Source organism: Schistocerca nitens, chromosome 7 (genome assembly GCF_023898315.1).
Source record: "Schistocerca nitens isolate TAMUIC-IGC-003100 chromosome 7, iqSchNite1.1, whole genome shotgun sequence".
Classification (NCBI taxonomy): Eukaryota; Metazoa; Arthropoda; class Insecta; order Orthoptera; family Acrididae; genus Schistocerca; species Schistocerca nitens.
The window spans coordinates 164,128,580-164,155,041 of record NC_064620.1 but is presented as its reverse complement, the minus strand read 5'-3'; the positions used below and the strand labels follow the sequence as shown (position 1 = coordinate 164,155,041).

Below are 26,462 nucleotides of genomic sequence, written 5' to 3'. Positions count from 1 at the left end.
TCAAATGGCTCTGAGCACTATGGGACTCAACTGCTGAGGTCATTAGTCCCCTAGAACTTAGAACTAGTTAAACCTAACTAACCTAAGGACATCACAAACATCCATGCCCGAGGCAGGATTCGAACCTGCGACCGTAGCGGTCTTGCGGTTCCAGACTGCAGCGCCTTTAACCGCACGGCCACTTCGGCCGGCTCAGGAAGAATCAGTGCACAAAGAAGTGGGATATGGAAGCACTACGAAATGAAGACATACGTTTGAAGCTAGACACTGCGATGACGAATGATTCAGTAGCCGGTACAGTCGAAGAGGAATGGACATCTCTAAAGCGGACAGTCACAGAAATTGGAAAGAACATCTTAAGTTCAAGGAAAAGAGCTGCGAGACGAAAGAAGGTAGTACCAAAAGGTTCTGGGAAATTCAGGAATACAGAAATACAGGTCGCTTAGGAAATAAATAAATAGGAAGTCTAGGGAAGCTAAGGCAAAATGGCTGCATGAAAAATGTGAAGACATTGAAAAAGATATGATTGTCAGAAGAACGGATTCAGCATGTAAGAAAGTAAAAGCGACCTTCGGTGAAATTAAGAGCAAGGGTGATAACACTAAGAGTTCAATGGGAATTCCTCTGTTAAATACAGAAGAGAGAGCGGACAGGTGGAAAGAGTACATTGAAGGCCTCTACGGAATGGAAAATTTGACTGATGACGTGATAGAAGACGAAACAGGAGTCGACAGGGAAGAGATTGGAGATCCAGAATTAGAATCAGAATTGAAAAGCGCTTTGAAAGACTTAAGATCAAATAAGGCAGAAGAGTAGATAACATTCCATCGGAATTTCTAAAGTCATTGGGGGAAAGGGCAACAAAACGACTATTCATGATGGCGTGTAGAATGTGTGACACTGGCGATATACCATCAGATTTTCGGAAAAACATCATCCACACGATTCCGAATATTGCAAGAGACAAGTGCGAGAATTATCGCACAATCAGCTTCACAGTTCGTGCATCCAAGTTGCTGACAACAATAATATACAGAAGAGTGGAAAAAAATTGAGAATGTGTTATATGACGGTGAGTTTGGCTTTAGGAAAGGTAAAAAAAAAAGGCACCAGAAAGGCTGTTCAGACGTTGCGGTTGATAATGGAAGCAAGACTAAAGAAAAATCAAGACACGTTTATAGGACCCGTCGACCTGGAAAAAGCGTTCGACAATGTAAAATGGTGGGAGATTTTCGAAATTCTGAGAAAAATAGGGGTAAGCTGTAGAGAAACGCGGGTGATATACAATATGTACAAGAAATAAGAGGAACCAATAATACTGGAAGACCAAGAACGAAGTGCTCGGATTAAAAAGGGAATAAGACAAGGGATGCAGTCTTTGGCCCCTACTGTTCGATCTACATATCGAAGAAGCAATCAGGGAAATAAAAAAAAAGGTTCAAGTGTGGGATTAAAATTCAGGGTGAAAGGCTATCAACGATAAGATTCGCTGATGGCATTGCAATCCTCAGTGAAAGTGAAGGAGGATTGCAGGATGTGTTGAATGGAATGAATGGTCTAATGGGTAGAGAATATGGACTGAGAGTAAATCGAAGAAAGACAAAGGTCGTAAGAATTAGCAGAAATGGAAACAACGAGAAACTTAACATTACAATTGTAGACGAAGTTAAGGAGTTCTGCAACCTAGGCAGCTAAATAACGTATGACGGACGCAAGAAGGTTCAAATGGCTCTGAGCACTATGGGACTTAACATCTGTGGTCACCAATCCCCTAGAACTTAGAACTACTTAAACCTAACTAACCTAAGGACATCACACACATCCATGCCCGAGGCAGGATTCGAACCTGCGACCGTAGCGGTCACGCGGTTCCAAACTGAAGCGCCTAGAACCGCACGGCCACACCGGCCGGCTCGCAGCAAGGTGGACATGAAACGCAGACTAGCACTGGCGAAAATGGCATTCCTCGTCAAGAGAAGTCTGCTTGTATCAAACATAAGTCTTAACGTGAGGAAGAAATTTTTGAGAATGTACGTCTGGAGCACAGCATTGTATGGTAATGAGACATGGACCGTGGGAAAACCGATACAGAAGAGAATCGAAGCATTTGAATGTGATGCTACAGAAGAATGTTGAAAATTTGGTGGACTGATACGGTAAGGAATGAGGAGGTTCTCTGCAGAATCGGCGAGGAGAGGAACATATGGAAAACACTGCCAAGGAGGAGGAACAAGACGATAGGACATCTGGTAAGGCATCAGGGGATAACTTGCATGGTTCTGGAGGGAGCTGTAGGTGGTCAAAACTGCAGAGGAAGATAAAGATTGAAATACATCCATCAAATAATTGAGGACGTAGGGTGCAGTTGCTACTTTCCGATGAAAAGCTTGGCACAAGAGAGGAATTCGTGGTGGGTTGCATCAAACCAGTCAGAAGATTCATGACCCCTTTCTCTCCTCCCCTCCCCCCCACCCACCCAAAAAAACAGAAAAGGCTCCGTTATCTAGTTACAGATTTGAGTTACAGATTTGTGGAATTTATATGGTTAACGGGTTGAATTTGCAACGTTGTTTTAGTCATATGAAACATCAGTGCCGGCATTACAAATTATTCTCGGAAGGTGATACGATTATAAAATAGTTCGGGTAACTCATGTGTCTCGCTGTGTGGACATTGCTCGTTATATAAAAGACGTGCTCCAGCATAGCGGTAAATGTGAAAACAGCAACAATGTACAAAGATACAGAAGCACCTATGTTAGTGTCGAGCTTCAGACTGTTGAGAAGGAGGTGGAGGTCTTGCTGCAGATGAGAAGAAGTTTACGCTGATAATTAATGGTACAGGTGTACTTACCTACTCCGCTCTGGAGTGTCACTGTCCGCTTCAGTCCGCGGCCTCTTAACCTGCAACATGAAAATAAATGTGTATTCGGCCAGCCAGTATTGTATTTTATTAAAATTGTATTGGTTTTGGGCAGTTCAGTTCCGCCTTGCACTGTTAGCGGAACACGGAGTCCTGAGTATGGTGCAAGCTATAAGCATGTCATAGATACTAAAAGTATAGAATGTGCGACCATCAAATTAAATTGTGCCATTTAGTTTGGTTCCAGGAAACAGCCTAAAATGGAGCGTAGTCACATGTGTATAGCCAAATACTCGTATGTCACTGATAGATCTTTCGGTGTCTATGGTAAGCTGTACGTCACTGTACAATAGGTTGCATAGGAGAGTTCAAACGTTGGAAGAAGGTAAGGGAATATCACAACGGGTATGATATGTCTAGTAACACATTGTGGTGTTCAGATGTACCTCAGGTCGACAATAGATAAACCTCAGACTACTTATAGGTATTAGGGTGAATATCAACTTTTTGTTACATCGGTATGCATGCGAGGACATGCTTACCAATATGTTCCAAAACGCCGTGCATGAAAACACGATTTTCCGGTGCTCATAGCTCGGTTTCTATTGGTGATGAAAAGGTGGAGTCAAATGTTTTGGACAGCTCTTGGGCTAGGGTCTATTTTTATACCCAAAAGAAGGATCGTCTTAGTGTCGCTATCCTACAGTACAAAGTATGAATACCACATACTTCCTCCTGCTTAGGCAAATGGAGTGAATGACTTTGTTCTTTTTTTAATTGATGTGGACTACGTCGGGCTTGATGGGATGATGCGGCTTATGCAGGCACCATTATTTCATGGGCAATCCCCGCCCCCAAAAAGAGATTTTTTACTATATTTTCGCCGTCACCAGTGGAACAAAACCCAGATGAGGATTTCAAGATGTCTAAGCAGAGAAAATGGCTGAAATATTTACGATGTATTCCTAAAATCCCGATCTCGAATAACACTGAAAATTTTCTTGATATTTTTATCGCTTTCTCAGATACAGAGGTTCAAAGTTACCCTACTCGTACACGTAACATATGCACGTAACAATTAAATAAACTGATTTATGACGAGTATATTCGTGATAAACTGTAGCTTAAAGTGACTTAGCGCAGAGAAATGTGATGTAAAATATCTCCGTTACCATCAGAAGGGTTCTGGAAACTCCACGTTGCACTACTGAAGCACATGAAAATTTTTATGTATATAAAATCCGATCTGAGGTGCAAAATTTGCTTTGCGTTATTTCAATTTCACAGAAGTAAACTATCAAAATTTTACTGATCTAGAAGTTCATTTCATATGAGTAACATGTCCTGCTGTGGCAGGGAAGAGAAGGGAACCAGCGAGAAAATCCTCCTATTGGAGTTCAAAAAAGTCGAATGTGCTCTTCTTTATTAAAAATATTCTGAAAAGAGGGATACCTGCTGCCTCATTCTATACTTCAGCACGTTTAAAAATTTTCGCAAAAATATTTGCATGTGAACATATTAGCGCTTTTTTATGCTGAGAGAGAAGGAGACAGTGGCAGTGGGAAAGAGAAGGAGAAGTAATAAATATTGGAAGATAATGGACAGTGGTTGTGGTACAGAAAAAGCGAAGGAGACGATGGCAGTGTGAGAGAAAGAGAGATACACAGTGGCAGTGGAACATAGTAGACAGTGAGAGAACAATGCTAGTTAAAAAGTGATGGAGATAGTGCCAGTGGGAGAGGAATAAAGTCAAGGAGAAAGTGGAAGTGCGTGAGAGCCAGTGATAATGAGAGACATAGTCTATGACAATGACAACGGGGAAGAGAGAGATAGTGACAGTGAAAAGAGACAGCAGCCGTGAGAAGGAATGAATGAGATAGCAATAGGAAGAGAGAAGGAGATAGCGAGAGTGAGAGGAGACACTAGTAGTAGGACAGAACGAGGACGACAGTGGCTGTGAGACAGGAGACAGCGACACAAAGGGAGACACAAAGAGAGAATGATAGTGACTTGGGCCGAATGAGTGAGTGAGAATGGGTGATTGGGAGTGGATGAGCATGAGAGACTTACAGCGAAGGACAAACGCGTGTGAGCAAGTTAGTTAGGGGAGCTTGCAGGAGCGGGAAGTGAGTTGCATGTTAAAATGAACGCGAATATGTTCGCATGCCAATATTTCTGCGAAAAATTTGAAAGGTGCTGAGGAAGGTGCTTTGAGGCAGCTGGTACCCCACTTTTCAGTCAGAGTCTTTTCATAAAGATGTGCATATTCGTCTCTTTTGTGCTGAAACGGTAGCATTTTTCCGCTGTTCTATACTGTGGTGACATCTTAACAGATAAAACGATGTTGTCGCAGTAGGAATCCGTCCTCTTCCAATCTTTTGATTACTATCTCGACATCTCGTTAATGTCCTCCTGAAACCGGATTAACTCTGCAAATAGTAGTAATGTCACTGACGCAATAAGATCGGTTCAGAAGCCCTAATTAAGTCCCCTCTTGTCGTTGTTGTCTAACACAAAAGTGCCGTTAAGTCAGAGCCACTGTCGAGGCGGGACCACCTGCGAAGCGCGCGTGCCGGCCAGGCCAGCGAGCTGTTGGCTCAGCACGTGAGGAATGCCCGGACACGGCTGCTCGCCTTCTGCGCTCGTCCCGTCTCGGGTGGCTCGTCTGCTCCAGCCTGGAACCCTGACCACACACGCTCTGCCTGTGTGTGTGTGTGTGTGTGTGTGTGTGTGTGTGTGTATGTGTGTGTGTGTTTGTTTATAAACACCGCATGCGCCTCAGAAATATTTCGAACACTCGAAAGCAGTAATGTACAGAAGTGTCATTAGATCATGGCGTATGAGTATAGGGCACAGTCTGTCCTTTGGAATACTATTCCAAAGTCTTTTCGCTGGCGCCACCTCGCTCGGTCATTCACGGTTCAGTCACCACCACAATCCACAGGCGAGGCACTCTTCCAGAATTTTGTGTCCTCTCCTCCCTCCTCCGCCCCTGCCCCTTCACCAAAAGAAGCGCCAAAAATATAACTTGCCTTCGTTCCAAATTTTAATGCGCCACGTACGAGGAGCGTTCACTAAGCAATGCAACATATTTTTTCCCGTCTAATTTCGGTTTGGAAAATGCGGAATTTGTTATGGGACGTCGTGGAATATTCCCGCTTCAGTCCCTATAGTTTCGTGAAGTTTCGACAGACGGCACTACACGTAGCCTCGAAAATGGCGTCTGTAACGGAACTGGGTTTCAAGCAGAGAGACTCACTGAGTTTCCTTTGGCGGAAGACCAGTACATTGCAGATACTCACAGGCGTTTGCAGTATGTCTACGGAGACCTGGTAGTGGACAAAAGCACGGTGTGTGGTTGGGCGAGATGTCTGTCATCAAGGTCGCGCAAACATGTACGATCGAATCCTGCCTCGGGCATGGATGTGTGTGATGTCCTTTGGTTAGTTAGGCTTAAGTAGTTCTAAGTTCTAGGGAACTGATGACCACAGATGTTAAGCCCCATAGTGCTCAGAGCCATTTGAACCATTTGAAGCAAACATGTAGGATCTCCCGCGTGCCACCTGGCCGCACACGGCTGTGACTCCTACGAAGTTGGAACGTGCGGCCTCTCTGATTCGAGGTGATGACGGGCCACAATGAGACACGCCAACGATGCACAACTGGACATTTCTGTTGGCGGTGCTGACAATCTCGTCCACCAGATGGGGTACTCATCAAAGGGGTATGCCCGCTGAGTTCCGTGACGCCTAACAGAAGACCATCCAAATAAAGGATTCAGTTCGCAGGAAGGTAAGTGATGCAGCAAAACGGCTCCGACGTCGTCCACTGCAGTGGTACCGTGCGGGCGTACAGACTTTCCGGTAAGGTGGCTCGAGGCCGCCGCACTGGACGGAGACTGTGTCGAAAGATAGGGTTTTGTAGCAAAAAAAGTGAGGAACAATATGGTGTGTTGGAATTATGGATAAAATCAACCTGCTTTCAGAAAACAATGTGTTGCATTACTTACTGAACGCCCCTCGTATGTTAATAATACTAACAATAAAATGTATAATGACCATAAAATATGTAAGATATTTTAATTTCCTGATAATAATACTTTGTTTACATAAGTGATCAGTACATTGCTTTAGCATAACGTCCGTCGAAATACAATTTAGAAAATTGTGGCCTTTAAACGTCACTAAGAAGTAAATGTGCTCCGGAAAGCTCAAAATCATGAAAAGTTCAATTTTTACTTTTTTGCGTTTTCTGAATCTGCAGACTATTACCTTTTAATAGATATATAATTTATTCAATTCCGAAGACTACAACTATTTTAAAAATTTTTTTGAAATGTGTTCTACATGGGCGTGACCCACTGTGGCGCTGTTAAACACCTGTCAAATGGTGTTATTATTAACGTCCGTGTTCATCAGGTACATTTTAGTGATGTGAGATAAAGTATGTGTTGTGGCTAACCTGTGATGGTTCAATATATATCGCTGGTGTGATTGTCGATTGTTTCATGTTTATTTACTCTGTCGTTATCTCGAAAATATTCGTAATTAATTCTGTTTCTTGAGTCTCTGTTTTGTTGAAGTATAATAATGAGTAAAAGTAAAGTTATTAGAAATCCTCTGAAGGCTTTTAAGAAAAGGAGAAATGTTGGAAAGCCAAAGGTATGTGTTACTACTGTAAACAATAAAGACGATGAAAATCCCCAACATAGCTTGTGTCCCAAAGAAGAAGACAGTTGGTGTAAATATAACAAAGGATTGCTAACTGGTGAAGTGTACACTCATAAGCATAGTCTGCCTCATGCAATAATGAAGGTGATAAAACCTATTTTCAGAGACTTAGCAGCACCTGAACTGTTGATAAAGTGTATTCACGGAATAACTCAAAACCCCAATGAAAGTGTAAATAGTGTTATATGGTCGAGAATCCCCAAGACTGTATTTGTTGGAATAGAAACACTTTACTTTGGTGTGTATGATGCTGTTGCGACTTTCAATGATGGCAACATTGTAAGGTGCAAGGTATTTAGAAGTATGGGAATGAAGATAGGTTCTAACATGGTACGAGCGATGCTTGCTTTAGACAAGGAACGCCTTCGGGCTGCAGACATGACTGTAAAGAGTCTAGAAATACAAGCAAGAGTAAACAGGAGGAGGAACAAGAGGAAGCTGGAGGAGGAGTTTGCAGAGGATGAAGATAATCCATCCTATGGACATGGAATGCACTAAAAAGTTAATCCAATCTTTGTCGCTCGATTCCCAAAACTTTTATTTTCTCATACTAATTACATGTTTTCTAAGGATCTTCCAAACATATTTGTTTCAAACTTTCAGTAAATGTTACACAGTACCTTCTGCATAATTTAACACAGCCTTTTTCCAAAAAACTGTATATTTTTGAATATATAAATAAAAAATTGCAAAAAAATGTTGTGAATTTTCATTACAATTGAAAAAAAATCATCTTTAATAACTGAACTAAAATTTTGTAAAATCCCTGTGTTAAGTTGTAGCCCATATTCCAATAAATAATCTGTAAAAAGTTCAACTTCCTACCTCAAATACTTTGTGAGGAAAGATGTAATTTGTAAGCGTTATTTTAACATTGCAAGTATAGGGCGTTCCGGAGCCCCTTAACTAAGAACTATAATAGGAACAAAGTTTCACAACTTTTCTACCGACATAATTCACACAATATAAAATCGAAGTGTAGACTCACAGTTATTATTTCACAAAGTACTATGACCGTGAACACTGGTCTGCAGACTATGGCTACACGAGCACATGAAAGAGGAAAATGCTGCTTCCTTCCGTCGTTTCCGCCTACTTTCGAGAAGTCAGTTTTTCTCCGTTGTTGGTGAAGGGCCTTCCCTTTCTGTCTTTCCTTAACTTTTTGTGGTTTGCCGGTTCTGCGTGTCGATTCACGAACCGCGTCGGATTTGTTGTTGACAGTAGGTACGGGCAACCTGTGGATGTGCGCCTTTACCTCGCTGGAATGTTAGCCGTCATACCTCAAGCCCATCCATCTGACCACACACTCACAAGCAACTTAAAAGTAAGAGGTGTGCGAGAAAAGTAATGAGACTGATTTTTTTATCGGTCAAAGTTTTTATTTATTTCAAACAATATTGTCCCCTTGAAAGCATCCCCCTTCGGCAGCTGTACACCGGCGGAGTCGTTGTTGCCTGTCTTGGTAGCAGCGCTGAAAGGCTTCAACTGGTAGGGCCTTTTAAAATGTCGGTCACATTCTTATGAATATTCTCCAGAGTCACAAAATGACTTCCTTTTAATAATTTTTCTATATCTGGAAAAGAGTACAGTCAACAAGGAGTCAGATCAGATGAATAGGGGCGTATGGAGCAACAGGAATGCCTTCTGAGGTAAAAAATTTCGTGACGGAAGTGGCCGTGTGACACGAGCCATTTTGGCACGCCTTTCACATGTGTAAAACCTCTGTCAAAATTTGATGTACTGTGAAATTGTTTAACAGGTCACCCATCATCTTTATTGTTAAACGTTGGTCTGATCTCACGAGAGCACGCACACGTTCGATGTTTTCATCGGTTTTTGAAGTTGACGGTCTCCATGAGCGAGGTTAATCTCCAGCGTGTTCTCTGCCTCCCAAAACTGATTTGTGCAGGCGAAAAACTCGTGCTCTTGATAAAGAATGTTCCCAACGTGCCTGTTTCAACTTTTCACAGGCCACATTCGCAGTTTCCCCACGTTCAACACAAAACTTGATGGCATAACGTTGCTCTAAGTTCCGCTGATCAATTTTAGTAACACTCAACAAAACGCAACTTCACTGATGGCGCTCCCAAAAATCACGGGATGGCTGCACGGAACTGAAACTTGGACTGAGAGTTTGAAAGGGGCGATCATAGTGATCTACACAAGTAGAACAACACAGAGTTGCCAGATCGCTCAGAGAATTGTCAGTCTCATTACCTTTCGCCGGCCGCGGTGGTCTCGCGGTTCTAGGCGCGCAGTCCGGAACCGCGCGACTGCTACGGTCGCAGGTTCGAATCCTGCCTCGGGCATGGATGTGTGTGATTTCCTTAGGTTAGTTAGGTTTAAGTAGTTCTAAGTTCTAGGGGACTGATGACCTCAGAAGTTAAGTCCCATAGTGCTCAGAGCCATTTGAACCATTACCTTTCTCAGACACCTCGTACCCAGTGTTAAATGTTGCTTCTATGGCCTTGAAGTCCTTGCCTTTACCAAGACAGTTTGCAAGCTACTTTATTCTCAGGTCGTACCACAGAGAAACAGTGTTTTGACGTCAAAGGAGTCACGTGATAGCTGTACGACCCCAATATTCAGAAAAAGAGTTTGCTCTTGTGCTGATCGGTTTCGTGCTGTTTAATGTGTCCGCAACTCAAGCAGACTACTGGCATATCGAACAAGACGACGGACGCATAACAGCTGCTACTTTGTGCTCATTGATGGACAGGACCCACATACCGAGCCGAATAAGCAATTACGCAGAAAGGTTTAGTAGCCTATAAAAATTTACTAGCAGCTATGCAGTGACAATCCTCATCCCCGAGGGATTTTTTTTTTTTTTTCGAGAAAGCTCGACATTTCTTCCGGTTGTTCTGAAGTGTGGACCTTGTGTCACACCAAACCGCAGCGGTTGTTCTGGTGAGGACCCGTCGAGCCGCAGCTGTCAACAGGTGCCGGAGACGGCCCGAGACGCCGGGCGACAAGCGCCTATCTGCTTCGCGGCCGCGGTTTTTGCAGCGCCAGCCGCGGCCGCAGCAGTGGGCCGGTCTCCCTGGGGACGGCGGCAGGCAGCTGCCGCGCAGCGCTATCTCTCGCCTTCCTACACGCGCATCTCGCGTACTGCGCAAGCCACAGCATCCAGCTACTTGTTGCGTCACGAGGGAGGCAGGCGCACTGTCTTCTAAGCGTTCCACGACCGGTGTACGAAAGGATCAAAATACTTTGCAAGAGGAGACAACGAGTTAAGTACTGAAGCGATTAAAATGAACAGATACGAAGATGATCGTAAACACTTGCACAAATTTCTACGTACGTCGTAGTATGTTTCGTCGATTATATGAGCGAATATTTCCTCTTGAGCACGATAAGCAATTCTCGCCCTGCGACTTACCTAAAATGAAGAATATGAAAGGCAAAACTACATTTATAGCATTTGTAGATTGAGTAAACATAGAATTTGGAAGATTTCAGAGATAAAATACAGGGAGCGTAACGCTATCCACAACTTATATAGGAACCAGACATCAACTGTAAAAGTCGAAAGACGTGAAAGGAAGCTACTAAATGAAAACGGACTGAGGCAGGATTGCAGTCTGTCCCGCATGTTTTTCGGTTTGTGCATGAAGAAATCAATAAGGAAATCGAGGAGAAATTTGGAGAGGGATATAAAGTTCAGCGGAAAGAAACAAAAACTAAAATTTGCCAATGACATCTGTGTTTCATTAAGACAGGGTGTAGGACTTCGAAGTTCAGCTGAACGAAATGCATAGCGTACCAAAAACAAAAAAGTCAGTTAAAATCATTGGGGCGTTTAGCTGTCTCAGACATCTCTCGGTTTTAGTACCCGCTCGTGGCCGACAGGCCCTGGTTCACATGATACAGAATCTTATAGGATTTGTCCTCCCCCGCCCCCCCCCTCTTGATCAGCTGCCTTCAAGTTCCTCTGTTTATTCCTGCACTGTTCTGTTCGCATTACCCACGCCCACATATGCCATCTAAAATGGTTCAAATGGCTCTGAGCACTATGCGACTTAACTTCTGAGGTCATCAGTCGCCTAGAACTTAGAACTAATTAAACCTAACTATCCTAATGACATCACACACATCCATGCCCGAGGCAGGATTCGAATCTGCGACCGGAGCGGTCGCTCGGCTCCAGACTGTAGCGCCAAGAACCGGCCGGCCTATGCCATCTACACAATATTCTATAGATCCCTGCTTTTTTTTAGCGGTTAATAACCATCCTTGGTTGACCTAAGACAGGGCTTCACAAAATACGTGCTCGCGGAGCAAGCTGTGAGCAGCAAGGTGCGAGCACGGAGCAGCGCGAGCACGCTACCCTCACTACCGGACCAGAGCGGAGAGTGGGGAGAGTCACGTGGGGCACACAACGGCTGCCGCCAGTCAATGTAAATCCGCGGCCACCAGCAGGGATATTACTCACGAATTATTACTGCGACAAATGAAACAAATAAAGGAGAATGTACAAGTGCCACATAATTTTATTAGCTTAGTGTATGCCTCTACATTCGTATTATTTTGTGAACTGTTACACAATAAAAGGTGTCACTGAAGTGTGGGATTCTCGGTCATCTCGTACCTTTTGCCCTTTACAATTGCGTCTATGTTCGGAGTAATTGTTCTTGTGCATTGTAGGCGCAGCGTGCAGTTTAAATTTCGATCAGACAATGCGTTTCTCAGGCGCGTCTTGTTACATTTCATTGCAGAGAACAGTTGTTCACAAACATACGTGGAACCGAACATTGATATTATTGTAGCCGCCAGTTTATGCAAACGAGTAAATCTATCCTGAGGGAAGTGTCTGTAGAATTCCAAAATGTTTTTCTTGTTCTGAAATTTGTCTCTGTATTCTCTGTCACACTGCAGGTCAATCATTTCTGGTTGCAGCTCAGGACGAATCTTCAATATTCGCTGAATATGGAGAGGAGAACAGATCAAAATCACAGTCTAGTGCTGCCAGATCTTGAAAGCGTTGATCGAATTCTTCCTTAAGGGCAACTAAACTATGTGAATAACGTTCACAGTCTTTGCGAACATCTTGCATGGATGATAATTTAGGAAAATGAGCTAGATTTCCTGTTTCCAGCTGACTCGCCCAAAGTGTCAATTTCATTTTAAAAGCTCGTATTCGATCTATGAAATGAGTAATTAGCAGATCTTTACCTTGTAATGAAATGTTCAAAGCATTCTGCTAAGAAAGCGAGATCACATTTCCATGAACATATTTATCTCACCTAATAGGCAAAAAAATCGATTTAATAATTCGCCACGGCTAAGCCAGCGGACCTCGCTGTAATAAGGCAGGCTACCATACTGGCTTTCTAGCTTTCTACATCCTCAAGAAAGCTTTTAAATTGCCTGTGTTGTAGCCCATGCTTCCTTATATAATTGGTTGTACGAACAACACTCATCACATTTTTTAGAGTGATACTCTTTGCACATAAGTTTTCCTGGTGGATCACACAGTGAACGCCCCTTATTTCATTCGGCACGGTCAGTTTTTGCATTTTCTCCTTCAACAGCGCAACGAAACCTGATTTTTTTCCCTGTCATCGCAGGTGCACCGTCTGTAGACACTGAAACCAAATAATTCCACGTCAATCCTATATTTTCAACACTTTCTTCAACACTACTTAAAATATCACCTCCGGTTGTAGTGTTCTTCATGGCTACTACATCGAAGAGCTCCTCCCTCACCTGAAGATCTCTATTAACACCTCTAATAAATACGGCAAGCTGCGCTGTTCCAGTGATATCAACACTTTCGTCCAGAGCTAAAGAATACGCCATAAAATCTTTACAGATATTGCAAGCTGGCTCTGGACGTCGTCTGCCATGTCCTGTATGCGACGCATAATGGTCATGTTAGATAATGGCACAATCCGAAACTGTTCAACTTGAGATGGACACAAATGTTCCGCTGCAACTACCAAACATTCTTTTATTAAATCGCCATCAGTGAAGGGGCGCAGGGATTTTGCTAAAAGCAAAGCAATTTTGTAACTCACTCTGAGAGCTGCCTCAGTTGATTTTTCTTCATCGTCCAGATCTTCTTCGGATAGCTTCCATTTAAGTTTAATAACTTCCTGTGTACGATCTGGTCCATCACATTTTCCACTTCCGTAGTCTTTCACGTGGTACGACATATAATGTCGCTGCAAATTAAATTTCCTAAAAGAATTCAGCGTTTTGTGACATACTAAACATTTTGCAACACTATCTTTTTCTGTAAACAGATACAATTCCTCCCAACGGGGGTTGAACTGCGAAAGCATGGTTGGGGTTACACAACGGCGACTTGACATGATTCGTAACCAGCGAAGTGACTGTTAGAGCTGATCGTAGTACTTTAAACGTTACACAGTCGGCACGAATTCAATAGTCACACTGCGGCCGTATTCAAACGTGCGCGCGCATTTCTCCTCCCTCCCCTCCCTCCCTACTCCGCGACCTTGCACCTGTTCGCGAGCACGTGCCTGAGCAGACGCGAGTACTCGCGCTCAAAGCCGACCAGTTGTCAAGCCCTGCCCTAAGACATTCCTGAATCTTGGACGTAGATTTCTTGTATAATAGACATATTCAATTTTTCCATTTCCTATGGGGTCAATAACATCTTAAGAGCAAAAAGTTGTTGGATATCCCTTAGGGCTGAATCCACTGAGATCTTTTCGTGTCAGAGGAAAAATGATCATTCCTTATCAGAGTGCTGTCAAGATATTTCATTAGTCCACAGCCCATAGATTTTCTTCGATCTGTTTACTACAGCTTTTATTATTCCAACCTTCCGCTGTGGATAGTCATTTGAATTCTGATTTAATTAACCTTCGTGAACGTCTCCAATATTCTTTTTGGCCCGAGCTACAATTTCTGAAGAGTTTATTTTTATTTTTTGAGCTATCAGTTTGATGTGGCCCGCCGGGAACTCCTCTACTGTGTCAACATTTTCTTCTCAAGTAACACTTGCTAGCCATGCCCTCATTATTTGCTGGATGTATTCCAGTCTCTGTCTTCCTCTACAGTTTCTACCCTCTGCTGCTCGCTCTAGAACCATACAAGTTATTTCCTGATGTCATAACACATGTCCTGTCCCTTCTTATTGACCGTATTTTTCCAATATTTCTTTTCTCGCCGATTCTGTGGAGAAAACCCTCATTCTTCACGCCATCGGTCCACCAAATTTTAAACAATGTTCTGTAGCACCACTTTTCAAATGCTTTGATCCTCTTCTGTTCCGGTTTTCCCACAGTCCATGTTTCACTATCATACAATGCTGTGCTCCAAACGTACATTCTCAGAAATTTTTTCCTCAAATTAGGACCTTTCTTTAATATTAGTAGAATTCTCTTGGCCAGGAATGCACTTTGTCATTAATTATTTTACTGTTTAGCTAGCAGATTTCCTTAACTTCGTCTTCTTCTTGCTCCCCAATTCTGATTTTAAGTTTCTCGCTCTTCTCATTTCTGCTACTTCTCATTACTTTCGTCTTTCTTAGATTTACTCTCAATCCATGTTCTGTACTCATTAGACTATTCACTCCATACAGCACATCTTGCAATTCTTCCTCACTTCCATTGCGGATAACAAAGTCACCTACGAATCTTATATTCGATATCCTTTCACCCTGAATTTTAATCTCACTCGTCAACCTTTACTTCCGTCATTGTTTCTTCGATGTTATGGATTGAACCTAGCTACGAATGACTACATCCCTGACTTACACCCTTTTTAATCCGAGCATTTCTTTCTTCGTCTTGCCGTCTTCTTGTTCCCTCTTGGTATTTGTACGCATTGTATATTACCCATCTTTCCCTGTAGCTTATCCCTATTTTTCTCCGGATTTCGAACATCTTGCACCATTTGACATTGTGCAGTGCTTCTTCCAGGTCAACAAAGCCTATGAACGTGTCTTGGCTTTTCTTCATTCTTGCTTCCCTTATCAACTGCAACGTCAGAACTTCCTCTCTGGTGCCTTTACCTTACCTAAAGCCAAACTGATCATCATCTAACAGATCCTCAGTTTCTTTTCCATTCTCTGTATATTCTTCTTGCCAGGAACTGGGATGAATGAGCTACTATGTTGATGGTGCGATAATTCTCACACTTGCTGGCTCCTACAATCTTCGGAATTGTGTGGATGATGTTTTTCCGAAAACCTGGTGGCATATTGACAGTCTCATGCGCTCTACACATCATCGTGAATAGTCGTTTTCTTGCCACTATCCCCATCGATTATAGTAATTCAGACGGGAAGGTATCTATGCCTTCTGCCTTATTCGATCTTAAGTCATCCAAAGCTTTTCTAAATTGTGATTCTTATACTGGATCCCCTACCTCTTCCCTGTAAACTCCTATTTAATTCTCTTTGAATTTATTCACATTTTTCATGTGGCCATGTCGCCTCAGCTTCCCCGCACTTCCTATTCATTTTATTCCTAAGTGACTCGTTTTTCTGTATTCCTGAATTTTCCTGAACATTTTTGTACTTCCTTCTTACGTCGATCAACTGAAGTATTTCTTCTGTTGTACAAGGTTTCTTCTCACTTACCTTCTTTGTACCTACGTTTTTCTTTCCAACTTCAGTGACTGCCCTTTCCCTACAGAGCTCTTCAAGATTGCAGTATCTGTAGCCCCAGAGAACTTCGCGCATCTCTCTTCATTTCTTAATTCTTCCGTATGGAACTTCTTTGTGCACTGATTCTTCCTGACTGGTATCTTAAACTTCAGCCTACTCTTCATCATCACTAAATAGTGACCTGAGTCTATATCTCCTCCTGAGAACGCGTTACTATCTAATATCTGATTTCGGAATCTCTGCCTGACCAAGATGTAATCTAACTGGAATCTTCCGGTATTTCCCGGCCCTTAACAATTATACCTCCTCCTCTTATGATTCTTGAACAGAAGCATTCGCTATTACTAGCTGAAGTTTATTGAAGAACTTAATTAGTCTTTCTCCTCTCTCATTTCTACTACCAAGCCCATACCATCCCGTAATTCCTTCTTCTACTCCTTCCCCTATAACCGGATTCCGGTCCCCCATTATTATTCGATTTTCATCTCCCGTTGCATACTGATTTACCACTTCAATATCCTCACATACTTTCTCTACCTCTTCGTGTTCTGCTTACGACGTCGGCATGTATACCTGAACTATTGTTGTCGGTTCCTGTTTGCTGTCGATTCCGACGAGAACAACTCTATCACTGAAATGTTCACAGTAACTCACTCTCTGCCCTACTTTCTTATTCATAACGAATGCTAATTCCTTCACACCATTTTCTGCTGCTCATGATATTACCCTATACTTGCCTGACCAGAAACCATGTCTGCTTTGCATTTCACTTCACTGACCCCCAGTATAGATCGAGCCTTTTCATTTCCCTAGCTTCTCTACAACGGTGAAACATCTGATATTCGATGCCTCGACTGGTAGAATGTAATCCTTTCGTTGGTTATTCAATTTTTTCCTGACGGTCACCTCCGGCTTGGCAGTCCCCCCCCCCCCCCCCCGCCCCCCCTACCCTCCCGGAGATCCGAACGCGAGGCTAGACCGGAATCTTTTGCCAATGGAGAGATCATCACGATACTTCTTTAATTACAGGTCACGTGTCCTGCAAACACTGATTATGTGTATTTAATGCAGCTGTTTCCATTGCCTTCCACATCCTCATGCCGTTGATCATTGCTGATTCTTCCGCCTTTTAGGGGGCAGTTTCCCACCCCAAGGGCAAGAGAGTGCCTTGAACCTCTGTTCGCTCCTCCGACCTCTTTGACAAGGCTGTTGGCAGAGTGAGGGTGACTTCTTATGCCAGAAGTCTTCGACCACCGTTTCTGATGATTTTTATTCATAATTTTTCGAGACTCAGGACGTTTTGATTACTAGTCGAAGACGCTACCCTTAGACCACGGATGGAGTGAACACATCTAACCAAAGTAATCTACCGTCAACCTCTTGCCATTGTGAAATGATCTTTGTATAAATTTAGTCAGATGATCGTAAGAAAAGCTTACTTCATTTTTGCAACGTTCCACAGTACGTATGTATCATATAGGAACAGAACCGGATTTTCGGCTTTTTGTGGAAGTTACCAATGGCTGTCCTTAATATTTCTCCATGAAGAAATTTACTTTCACCGGCCTTAGGGCGCTGCCCATCATCATCCTAACCGTCCGATTGTAAGCCTCGTGCCTCCAAGTGAGTGGTCCTGAGACACTATCTGATGCGATTTAGTTCATTCAGAGCCACACAGAACTTGGCAATTATGTTCTCCTTTTGCACCACTGTGTGATTTAGTTTATTAATTAAATGGTTTGAATATTTGACGTTATAGACCAATCGGCCAACGTGCTGTCGCAACAATGAAGTTCAAATATTTGCAGCTGCATAGGTAGAGGAAACGACGGATTTTCTTTGTATATTTTAGGAACTCAAGTAGCCTCATCGACAGTGCAAATGAACGGATCGTTAGGAGACTCAGCTTTTTTGCAGAGCTTTTCTTTTTTTTGTTGTTACCTGCGCAGATCGCGGTCTTCTGAAAAGTGTAGCCTGCGTTCAAGCACGCACAGCCGTGTGGCCACAGATTACGGTGGTCAACAGCTATACAGATTACGATGGCCAATGGTTACACACTGCTCTGCAAATGCTCATTTCGTGCAGCACTACTGCTAGCACCATAAAAGTGAGATGTTATTGTTTTTTTGTGATTTTCCCTCTTCGTTGTTGCACTCTTCAGTCCGAAGACGGCTTGATGTGGCTCTCTTCGCTAGCCTACCTTCTACAAGTTTCTTCCTCTTTGCTTAACTGCTGTAATCTGCATCCGCTTGAAAGGTTTACAGTAGTCGAGTCTTGGTCTCCGACTACAAGTTTTAATTCCCACCCATCTTCCCACACTCACCCACCCACTCGCCCACCCACATTTCTAAATGGCTCTGAGCACTATGGGACTCAACTGCTGTGGTCATAAGTCCCCTAGAACTTAGAACTACTTAAACCTAACTAACCTAAAGACAGCACACAACACCCAGCCATCACGAGGCAGAGAAAATCCCTGACCCCGCCGGGAATCGAACCCGGGAACCCGAGCGTGGGAAGCGAGAACGCTACCGCACGACCACGAGATGCGGCCCCACATTTCTCTCCATTACCAAATTAACTGATGCCTCCGAACCTGTCCTATCAATCTCTCTCTTATTTCAATCAAAATGTGCCATAAATTTCTTTTCTCCCGCATGCGATACAGTACGTCTTCATTACGAACAGCCCAGTCTACGAAGACCGAAGTAGGTCGATAAGGGTGAAAAATCGCCTATTCGTAAATTTTTGCACAATGCTAGGCGACAATTTAATGAACAACAGCTGAAAGTCCTGATCTGTTGGGCGTGAGCGTTAGGATGGTAGGGTAGGGCATTTGAACGTAACTTTTTATGTTTCTCGAATAACTAGAAATCCGCGGCTTCGGACGAAAACGTTTCCCGGTACAAAAGTAAACTACATTAAGTTTCCTACATACACGGTGCTGCTAATTTGTTCTCTAGGACTAATAGTTTCTGAGTTGCAGGGGATAGAAAAATAGCAAATTGTTGGAAACATTGTTTTAATAGTTAAAAATTATTGTTTATCTTTAAATGAAGTCGCTTAAAAACAAATATAAAACGTGCGCACCACATTTAAGTTCAGTATAGCCGCATTTAGGAATAAATTGTGTTCCGACGGTGTACGAGGGTGGAGCGGGGCGTGTTTAGGGTGCAAGTGAGAGAGAGGGTAGGTCGTCGGATTATGTTATCCACTTCCTCCTTGACAGGTTGGCAAACTGATGATTAAGCAGGTTATTCCCCACTACGTCATAAGAAGCAACTACAGAGTTTTTCACAAAGTTACGCCGGCCAGAGTGGCCGACGGTTCTAGGCGCTACAGTCTGGAACCGCGCGATGGCTACGGTCGCAGGTTTGAATCCTGCCTCGGGCATGAGTGTGTGTGATGTCCTTAGATTAGTTAGGTTTAAGTAGTTCTAAGTTCTAGTGGACTGATGACCTCAGAAATTAAGTCCCATAGTGCTCGGAGCCATTTGAACCATACACCGACCATCAGCAGTGCGTCTTGTGGACCGAGTGCGGACATGTGCGGGGGATGTTTTTATTTTACATAGCATGGGTTAACACTCCATGGAATGGACATACAAGTCCTAACAACACTAATACCAGGAACGAATATGGACAGAATATATGTAAATCTCCGCATGCCCTTCTTCACTTGTTGTTGTGGTCTTCAGTCCTGAGACTGGTTTGATGCAGCTCTCCATGCTACTCTATCCTGTGCAAGCTTCTTCATCTCCCAGTACCTACTGCAACCTACATCCTTTTGAATCTGCTTAGTGTATTCATCTCTGGTCTCCCTCTACGATTTTTACCCTCCACGCTGCCCTCCAATACTAAATTGGTGATCCCTTGATGCCTCAGAACATGTCCTACCAACCGATCCCGTCTTCTGGTCAAGTTGTGTCACAAACTTCTCTTCTCCCCAATCCTATTCAGTACTTCCTCATTAGTTATGTGATCTACCCATCTAATCTTCAGCATTCTTCTATAGCACCACATTTCAAAAGCTTCTATTCTCTTCTTGTCCAAACTATTTATCGTCCATACTTCACTTCCATACATGGCTACACTCCATACAAATACTTTCAGAAATGACTTCCTGACACTCAAATCTATACTCGATGTTAACAAATTTCTCTTCTCCAGAAACGCTTTCCTTGCCATTGCCAGTCTACATTTTATATCCTCTCTACTTCGACCATCATCAGTTATTTTGCTCCCAAAATAGCAAAACTCCTTTACTACTTCAAGCGTCTCATTTCCTGATCTAATTCCCTCAGCATCACCCGACTTAATTCGACTACATTCCATTATCCTCGGGGAGAGGCTACAACCCTGTCTTACTCCCTTCCCAACAACTGCTTCCCTTTCATGTCCCTCGACTCTTATAACTGCCATCTGGTTTCTGTACAAATTGTAAATAGCCTTTCGCTCCCAGTATTTTACCCCTGCCACCTTAAGAATTTGAAAGAGAGTATTCCAGTCAACATTGTCAAAAGCTTTCTCTAAGTCTACAAATGCTAGAAACGTAGGTTTGCCTTTCCTTAATCTTTCTTCTAAGATAAGTCGTAAGGTCAGTATTGCCTCACGTGTTCCAGTATTTCTACGGAATCCAAACTGATCTTCCCCGAGGTCGGCTTCTACTAGTTTTTCCATTCGTCTGTAAAGAATTCGTGTTAGTATTTTGCAGCTGTGGCTTATTAAACTGATTGTTCGGTAATTTTCACGTCTGTCAACATCTGCTTTCTTTGGGATTGGAATTATTATATTCTTCTTGAAGTCTTAGGGTATTTCGCCTGTTTCATACATCTTGCTCACCAGATGGTAGAGTTTTGTCAGGACTGGCTCTCCCAAGACCGTCAGTAGTTCCAATGGAATGTTGTCTACTCCGGGGGCCTTGTTTCGACTAAGGTCTCTCAGTGCTCTGTCAAACTCTTCACGCAGTATCGTATCTCCCATTTCATCTTCATCTACATCCTCTTCCATTTCCATAATTTTGTCCTCAAGTACATCGCCCTTGTATAGACCCTCTATATACTCCTTCCACCTTTCTGCTTTCCCTTCTTTGCTTAGAACTGGGTTCCCATCTGAGCTCTTGATGTTCATGTAAGTCATTCTCTTATCTCCAAAGGTCTCTTTAATTTTCCTGTAGGCAGTATCTATCTTACCCCTAGTGAGATAAGCCTCTACATCCTTGCATTTGTCCTCTAGCCATCCCTGCTTAGCCATTTTGCACTGCCTGTCGATCTCATTTTTGAGACGTTTGTATTTCTTTTTGCCTGCTTCATTTACTACATTTTTATATTTTCTCCTTTCATCAATTAAATTCAATATTTCTTCTGTTACCCAAGGATTTCTACTAGCCCTCGTCTTTTTACCTACTTGATCCTCTGCTGCCTTCACTACTTCATCCCTCAAAGCTACCAATTCTTCTCCTACTGTATTTCTTTCCCCCATTCCTGTCAATTGTTCCCTTATGCTCTCCCTGAAACTCTGTACAACCTCTGGTTCTTTCAGTTTATCCAGGTCCCATCTCCTTAAGTTCCCACCTTTTTGCAGTTTCTTCAGTTTTAATCTACAGGTCATAACCAATTGATTGTGGTCAGAGTCCACATCTGCCCCTGGAAATGTCTTACAATTTAAAACCTGGTTTCTAAATCTCTGTCTTACCATTATATTGTCTATCTGATACCTTTTAGTATCTCCAGGGTTCTTCCATGTATCGCGCGACCGCTACGGTCGCAGGTTCGAATCCTGCTTCGGGCATGGATGTGTGTGATGTCCTTAGGTTAGCTAGGCTTAACTAGTTCTAAGTTCTAGGGGACTAATGACCTCAGCAGTTGAGTCCCATAGTGCTCAGAGCCACTTGAACCACTTGAACTTCCATGTATACAACCTTCTTTAATGATTCTTAAACCAAGTGTTAGCTATGATTAAGTTGTGCTCTGTGCAAAATTCTACCAGGCGGCTTCTGCTTTCATTTCTTAACCCCAATCCATATTCTCCTACTACGTTTCCTTCTCTCCCTTTTCCTACTACCGAATTCCAGTTGCCCATGCCTTCTTCACTACTAGATGGGAAATTCGTTCTTAGTCAACGTGTATGGCACCTGTAGTGTTCTTCCAAAGAAGGCAACTGCCCCACAACGGACACTTCTCGATTTTCAGTTCACAGAGATACTGTACCTCCCCAGAATTTCCTGTGTAGTTCTTTTGTGAAAATAAACAAAATAACTTTACTTCATATAGTAGAGTTATTTTCAGTTTACTAAGTGAGTACTTATGTGCCAGTTGTTAACTAAGCCATTATGTACAAAATCTGAACATCTGCATCTATCAATAGCCTACCACAGAGAACAGCCTATGCTGTGTGTAACATGCTGTAAATATGTATTCGACAATGTCGATTTGTCTCCACTATCACTGTCTGGAATACTTCTCACAGCGTGAGGGCAACAAATGAACCAGCCGAGCCTCAGCTCTCCCAACTTCTGAAGAGACCAGAGGCTTAAATTGCATCCCTCTGTAACAGAAGTAGGTCTTCTAGGTATTATGGAACGTGAGATATTTCAACATAAATCAAGAAATGCAGTGCAGCAGATTGCTGTTCTAGACATGAACATGGCCAGTCCCATTCCACCAGACATATTCACATCCATTTTAAAGATATTCTGTAGATGTGTGGAAAGTGGTTCCACTGGATGCAGCCCACTCTAGTGCCAGCAGTTCCTGAATAGAAGAGATTTATGCAGCCTACCACTATCTCAATTAATGGCGGAAGAAGTGCAGTAACTTTCTGGTCATTCATTAATTCACCACCAAGTGACTACAACACAGTTACACAGCTTTACAACAAGCTAGCAACCATAGACAGCAGCAAGGTGCCACGTTTACCAATCCAATCCCTTTCCTACCAACACTACAAAGGTTACTGACAACATCACACAAACACTTCTCAGTCATTGTTCACAGGAACGCGTTTTACATAAAAGCTTGCTTAGCAGCTGTGAAAAGTACTCATTTAATAAACTGAAAATAAGTCCACTATATTAGGACGAACTCAGTGTAGTATTTTGTGTACTCATTTAACAGGTCAGGAAATGCTGGGGAGGTACAGTCTGTGTGTAAACAGAAAAGCGAGCAGCACTTGTAGTGGGGGGAAGTTGCCTTTACAGCCGCTGTACCGGCTAACTAAGAATCAATTTCCCCCCTAGCAGTGTAGAGCAGTGTGCAGAGATTTACGCAGATTTTGTCCACATCCGTTATTTGTGTAAACATTACTAGCCTGTATCTGCATTCCATGCAGTGTCAACGCACTTCGTGGAAAACAAAACGCCCTCGGGCATGTGTGCACTGCGTAGCTAGTGATTCAGAAGGGCACTGCAGAGGGGTCAGTGCGTGAAACACCTGTAGTTGCTTCTTGCGACTAATGGGGTAGATGGAGTTGGGAATCATCTGCTCGATCTCCAATTTGCAGACCTATCAAGCGGGGGAGTGCTTGAACACAAGTCGGCGACCTACTTTCCCTTGCGCTTGTAGCCCTCACATGCCCCCCTTCACCCTCTTGCACCCTCGGAACACAATTTATCCCTTAATACGAGTCTACTGCACTTAGATGTGATAAGCATATTTAATATTTGTTTTAACCGACTTCATTTGAAGATAAACGTTAACTTTGTATCATTAAATCAACACTTTTAACAGTTCGCTTCTTTTCCATCCCATTCAATGCGGAAACTAAAAAAAACATGAAAAGTGACCGATAAATGCCCCCACCCCCAAGGCTCACACACCGCTGATCAGGGTTTTTAAGTAAGTTCATGAAATTCGCGCCTAACAATGAGAGAGAATTTGCGACTATGCGAGTTCTTCCTCTAATTTTCCTTCTGTTTATCGCCCACGAGCTACTTTCGTATAAGGCTACACTCCAAACAAATGCTTCCAGAAAAATCTTCCTAAACGTAAATTTATGTTAACATATTTCTCTTTTACAAAAAAATGTTTCCTTCTTTGTTAGTCTGCATTTCATATCTTCTCTACTCGTGTTATCGTCGGTTATTTTGCTGCCCAAACAGCGCCTACATTTCCTGAGAAACATTTGATTTAATTAGTATACTTTTTTGACGTGCTACTTATAACCAACTTTCAAGATAATGTCAAATTTCAAGAATCACAACGTCAATTCCGTTTAACTGATGATTCAATTCCTTTGCTGTTTCTGACAGAATTACAGTGCATCCTGAAAACCTTAAATTTTTCAATGTCTTCTGCCTACACCCCACTCGTACAGTAAGTTTTACTTGATTTCTTTTATTGCTTGCTCTATACAAAGCTTTAATAACATGGCGCACGGCCTACATTCCTGTCTCACCCCTTCTCAACTACTGCCTCCATTTCACATCGTCTGACTATTATAACTGCAGTTTTCTTTGTAAATGGCCTATCGTGCTCTTTGTTTTAGGACTGAAAAGTTCAAATTTTTAAACAATGTACCGCAATCAGTTTCTCGAATATACGCAAACCAGGGTTTACACATATAATTGGAACACGAAATTAAATCTTTACGAATCACAGCATACGTATCTCAGCAAACCATTTTGATACGCACCTAACCTGAGAGCTGAGAATTGAAAATTTGTTTAAAGACCAAATATTCGAATCCAAATTAACTGATATTCGTGAGCAGATGCCTTACCAGAACTATGCAGGCACGCAACCTCGCAAAATTTAACGTCGGTGTCAGTCGATGTTGTCGTTATTGTTGTTGTTGTTGTTGTTACTGTTGCTGTGGTCTTCAGCCACAAGACTGAATTGATGCAGCTGTCCATACTACTCTATCCTGTGCAAGCCTCTTCAACTCCGAATAACTGCTGCAACTTACACCCATTCTGAATCTGATTACCGTACTCATTTCTTGTTTTCCTCTGCGACTTTTACACCCCACGCTTCACTCCATTACTAAATTGCTGCTCTTTTGATGTCTCAGAATGGTCCTATCAACCGATCCCCTTTTTCTAGTCCGGTTGTGCCACAAAATTCTTTTCTCTCCAGTTCTATTTAGTAACTATTCATTAGTTACGTGATCTACCTATCTAATCCTCAACATTCTTCTGTAGCACCACATTTCAAAAACCTCTAATCTCTTCTTGTCTAAACTGTTTACCATACATGTTTCACCCCATTAATGGCTATACTCCACATAAATGCCTTCAGAAAAGACTTCCTAATTCTTAGAACTATACTCGATGTTAACAAATATCTCTTCTTCAGAAACGCTTTACTTGTCATTGTCAGTCTACGTTTTATATCAAAAAAATGGCTCTGAGCACTATGGGACTCAACTGCTGAGGTCATTAGTCCCCTAGAAATTAGAACTAGTTAAACCTAACTAACCTAAGGACATCAAAAACATCCATGCCCGAGGCAGGATTCGAACCTGCGACCGTAGCGGTCTTGCGGTTCCAGACTGCAGCGCCTTTAACCGCACGGCCACTTCGGCCGGCCCGTTTTATATCCTTCCTGCATCGGCCATCATCAGTTATTTTACTGCCCAAATAGCAAAGCCCATCTACTACTTTAAACGTCTCGATTCCTGATCTGATTCCCTCAGCATCACTTGATTTAATTCGACTTAATTTCACGATCCTTGTTTAGCTCTTGTTGATGTCCATTCTATTCAGCTGCTCTTTCAAGTTCCTTGCTGTCTCTGACAGAATTACAATGTCATTGGCAAACATCAAAGTTTTTATTTCTTCTCCCTGCACTTTAATCCCTTCTCCAAATTTTTCTTTAGTTTGCTTTACTGCCTGATCAATGTCAGTCGATACTCCTCCCTACATGCCGAAAACTTCTACATAAAGACGGTCGCGTAACGGAAATAACGTAACTGTAAAGTAACAGTAGCAGAATGTGTTGGCTGTTTACCTACCCAACTGGGTGATTTTATTATACAAAAATGTTTGAAATAAGAAATCAGATATTTACGTGGAAACAAATACGTATCGCTGTAACTAAGCAAGTATCCATCAGAAATAACAATCGAAAGTTTTTGCCAAAACCAAGACTCGAAGCTGTATTTACAGCTAACGAAGCGGCGAAAGTTCGCGAAAAGTAGAAAAGCCCTGTTTGAGTCTTGCTACACCTTTTCCATCATCACACTGGTTGGAAAACAATGCGTCTGAACCGAGAACGCGTTTCTGAAGCGACGGGACAGGCCTCGCTCGCCTGTGAGATTGTCCGGTAGGGCACGGGCAGCGCGCGGCTG

At 42.7% G+C, this 26,462-nt stretch overlaps 1 protein-coding gene across 1 annotated transcript in view; it reads right to left on the bottom strand.

The window, feature by feature from the left end:
• LOC126195519 (eyes absent homolog 2-like) overlaps positions 1-26,462 on the bottom strand; it is a 211,728-nt gene that overhangs the window by 146,201 nt on the left and 39,065 nt on the right. The window contains exon 2 of the mRNA XM_049934145.1: positions 2,854-2,903. Coding sequence (XP_049790102.1) covers positions 2,854-2,903 — 50 coding nt within the window. The remainder of the gene's footprint in view (positions 1-2,853; positions 2,904-26,462) is intronic.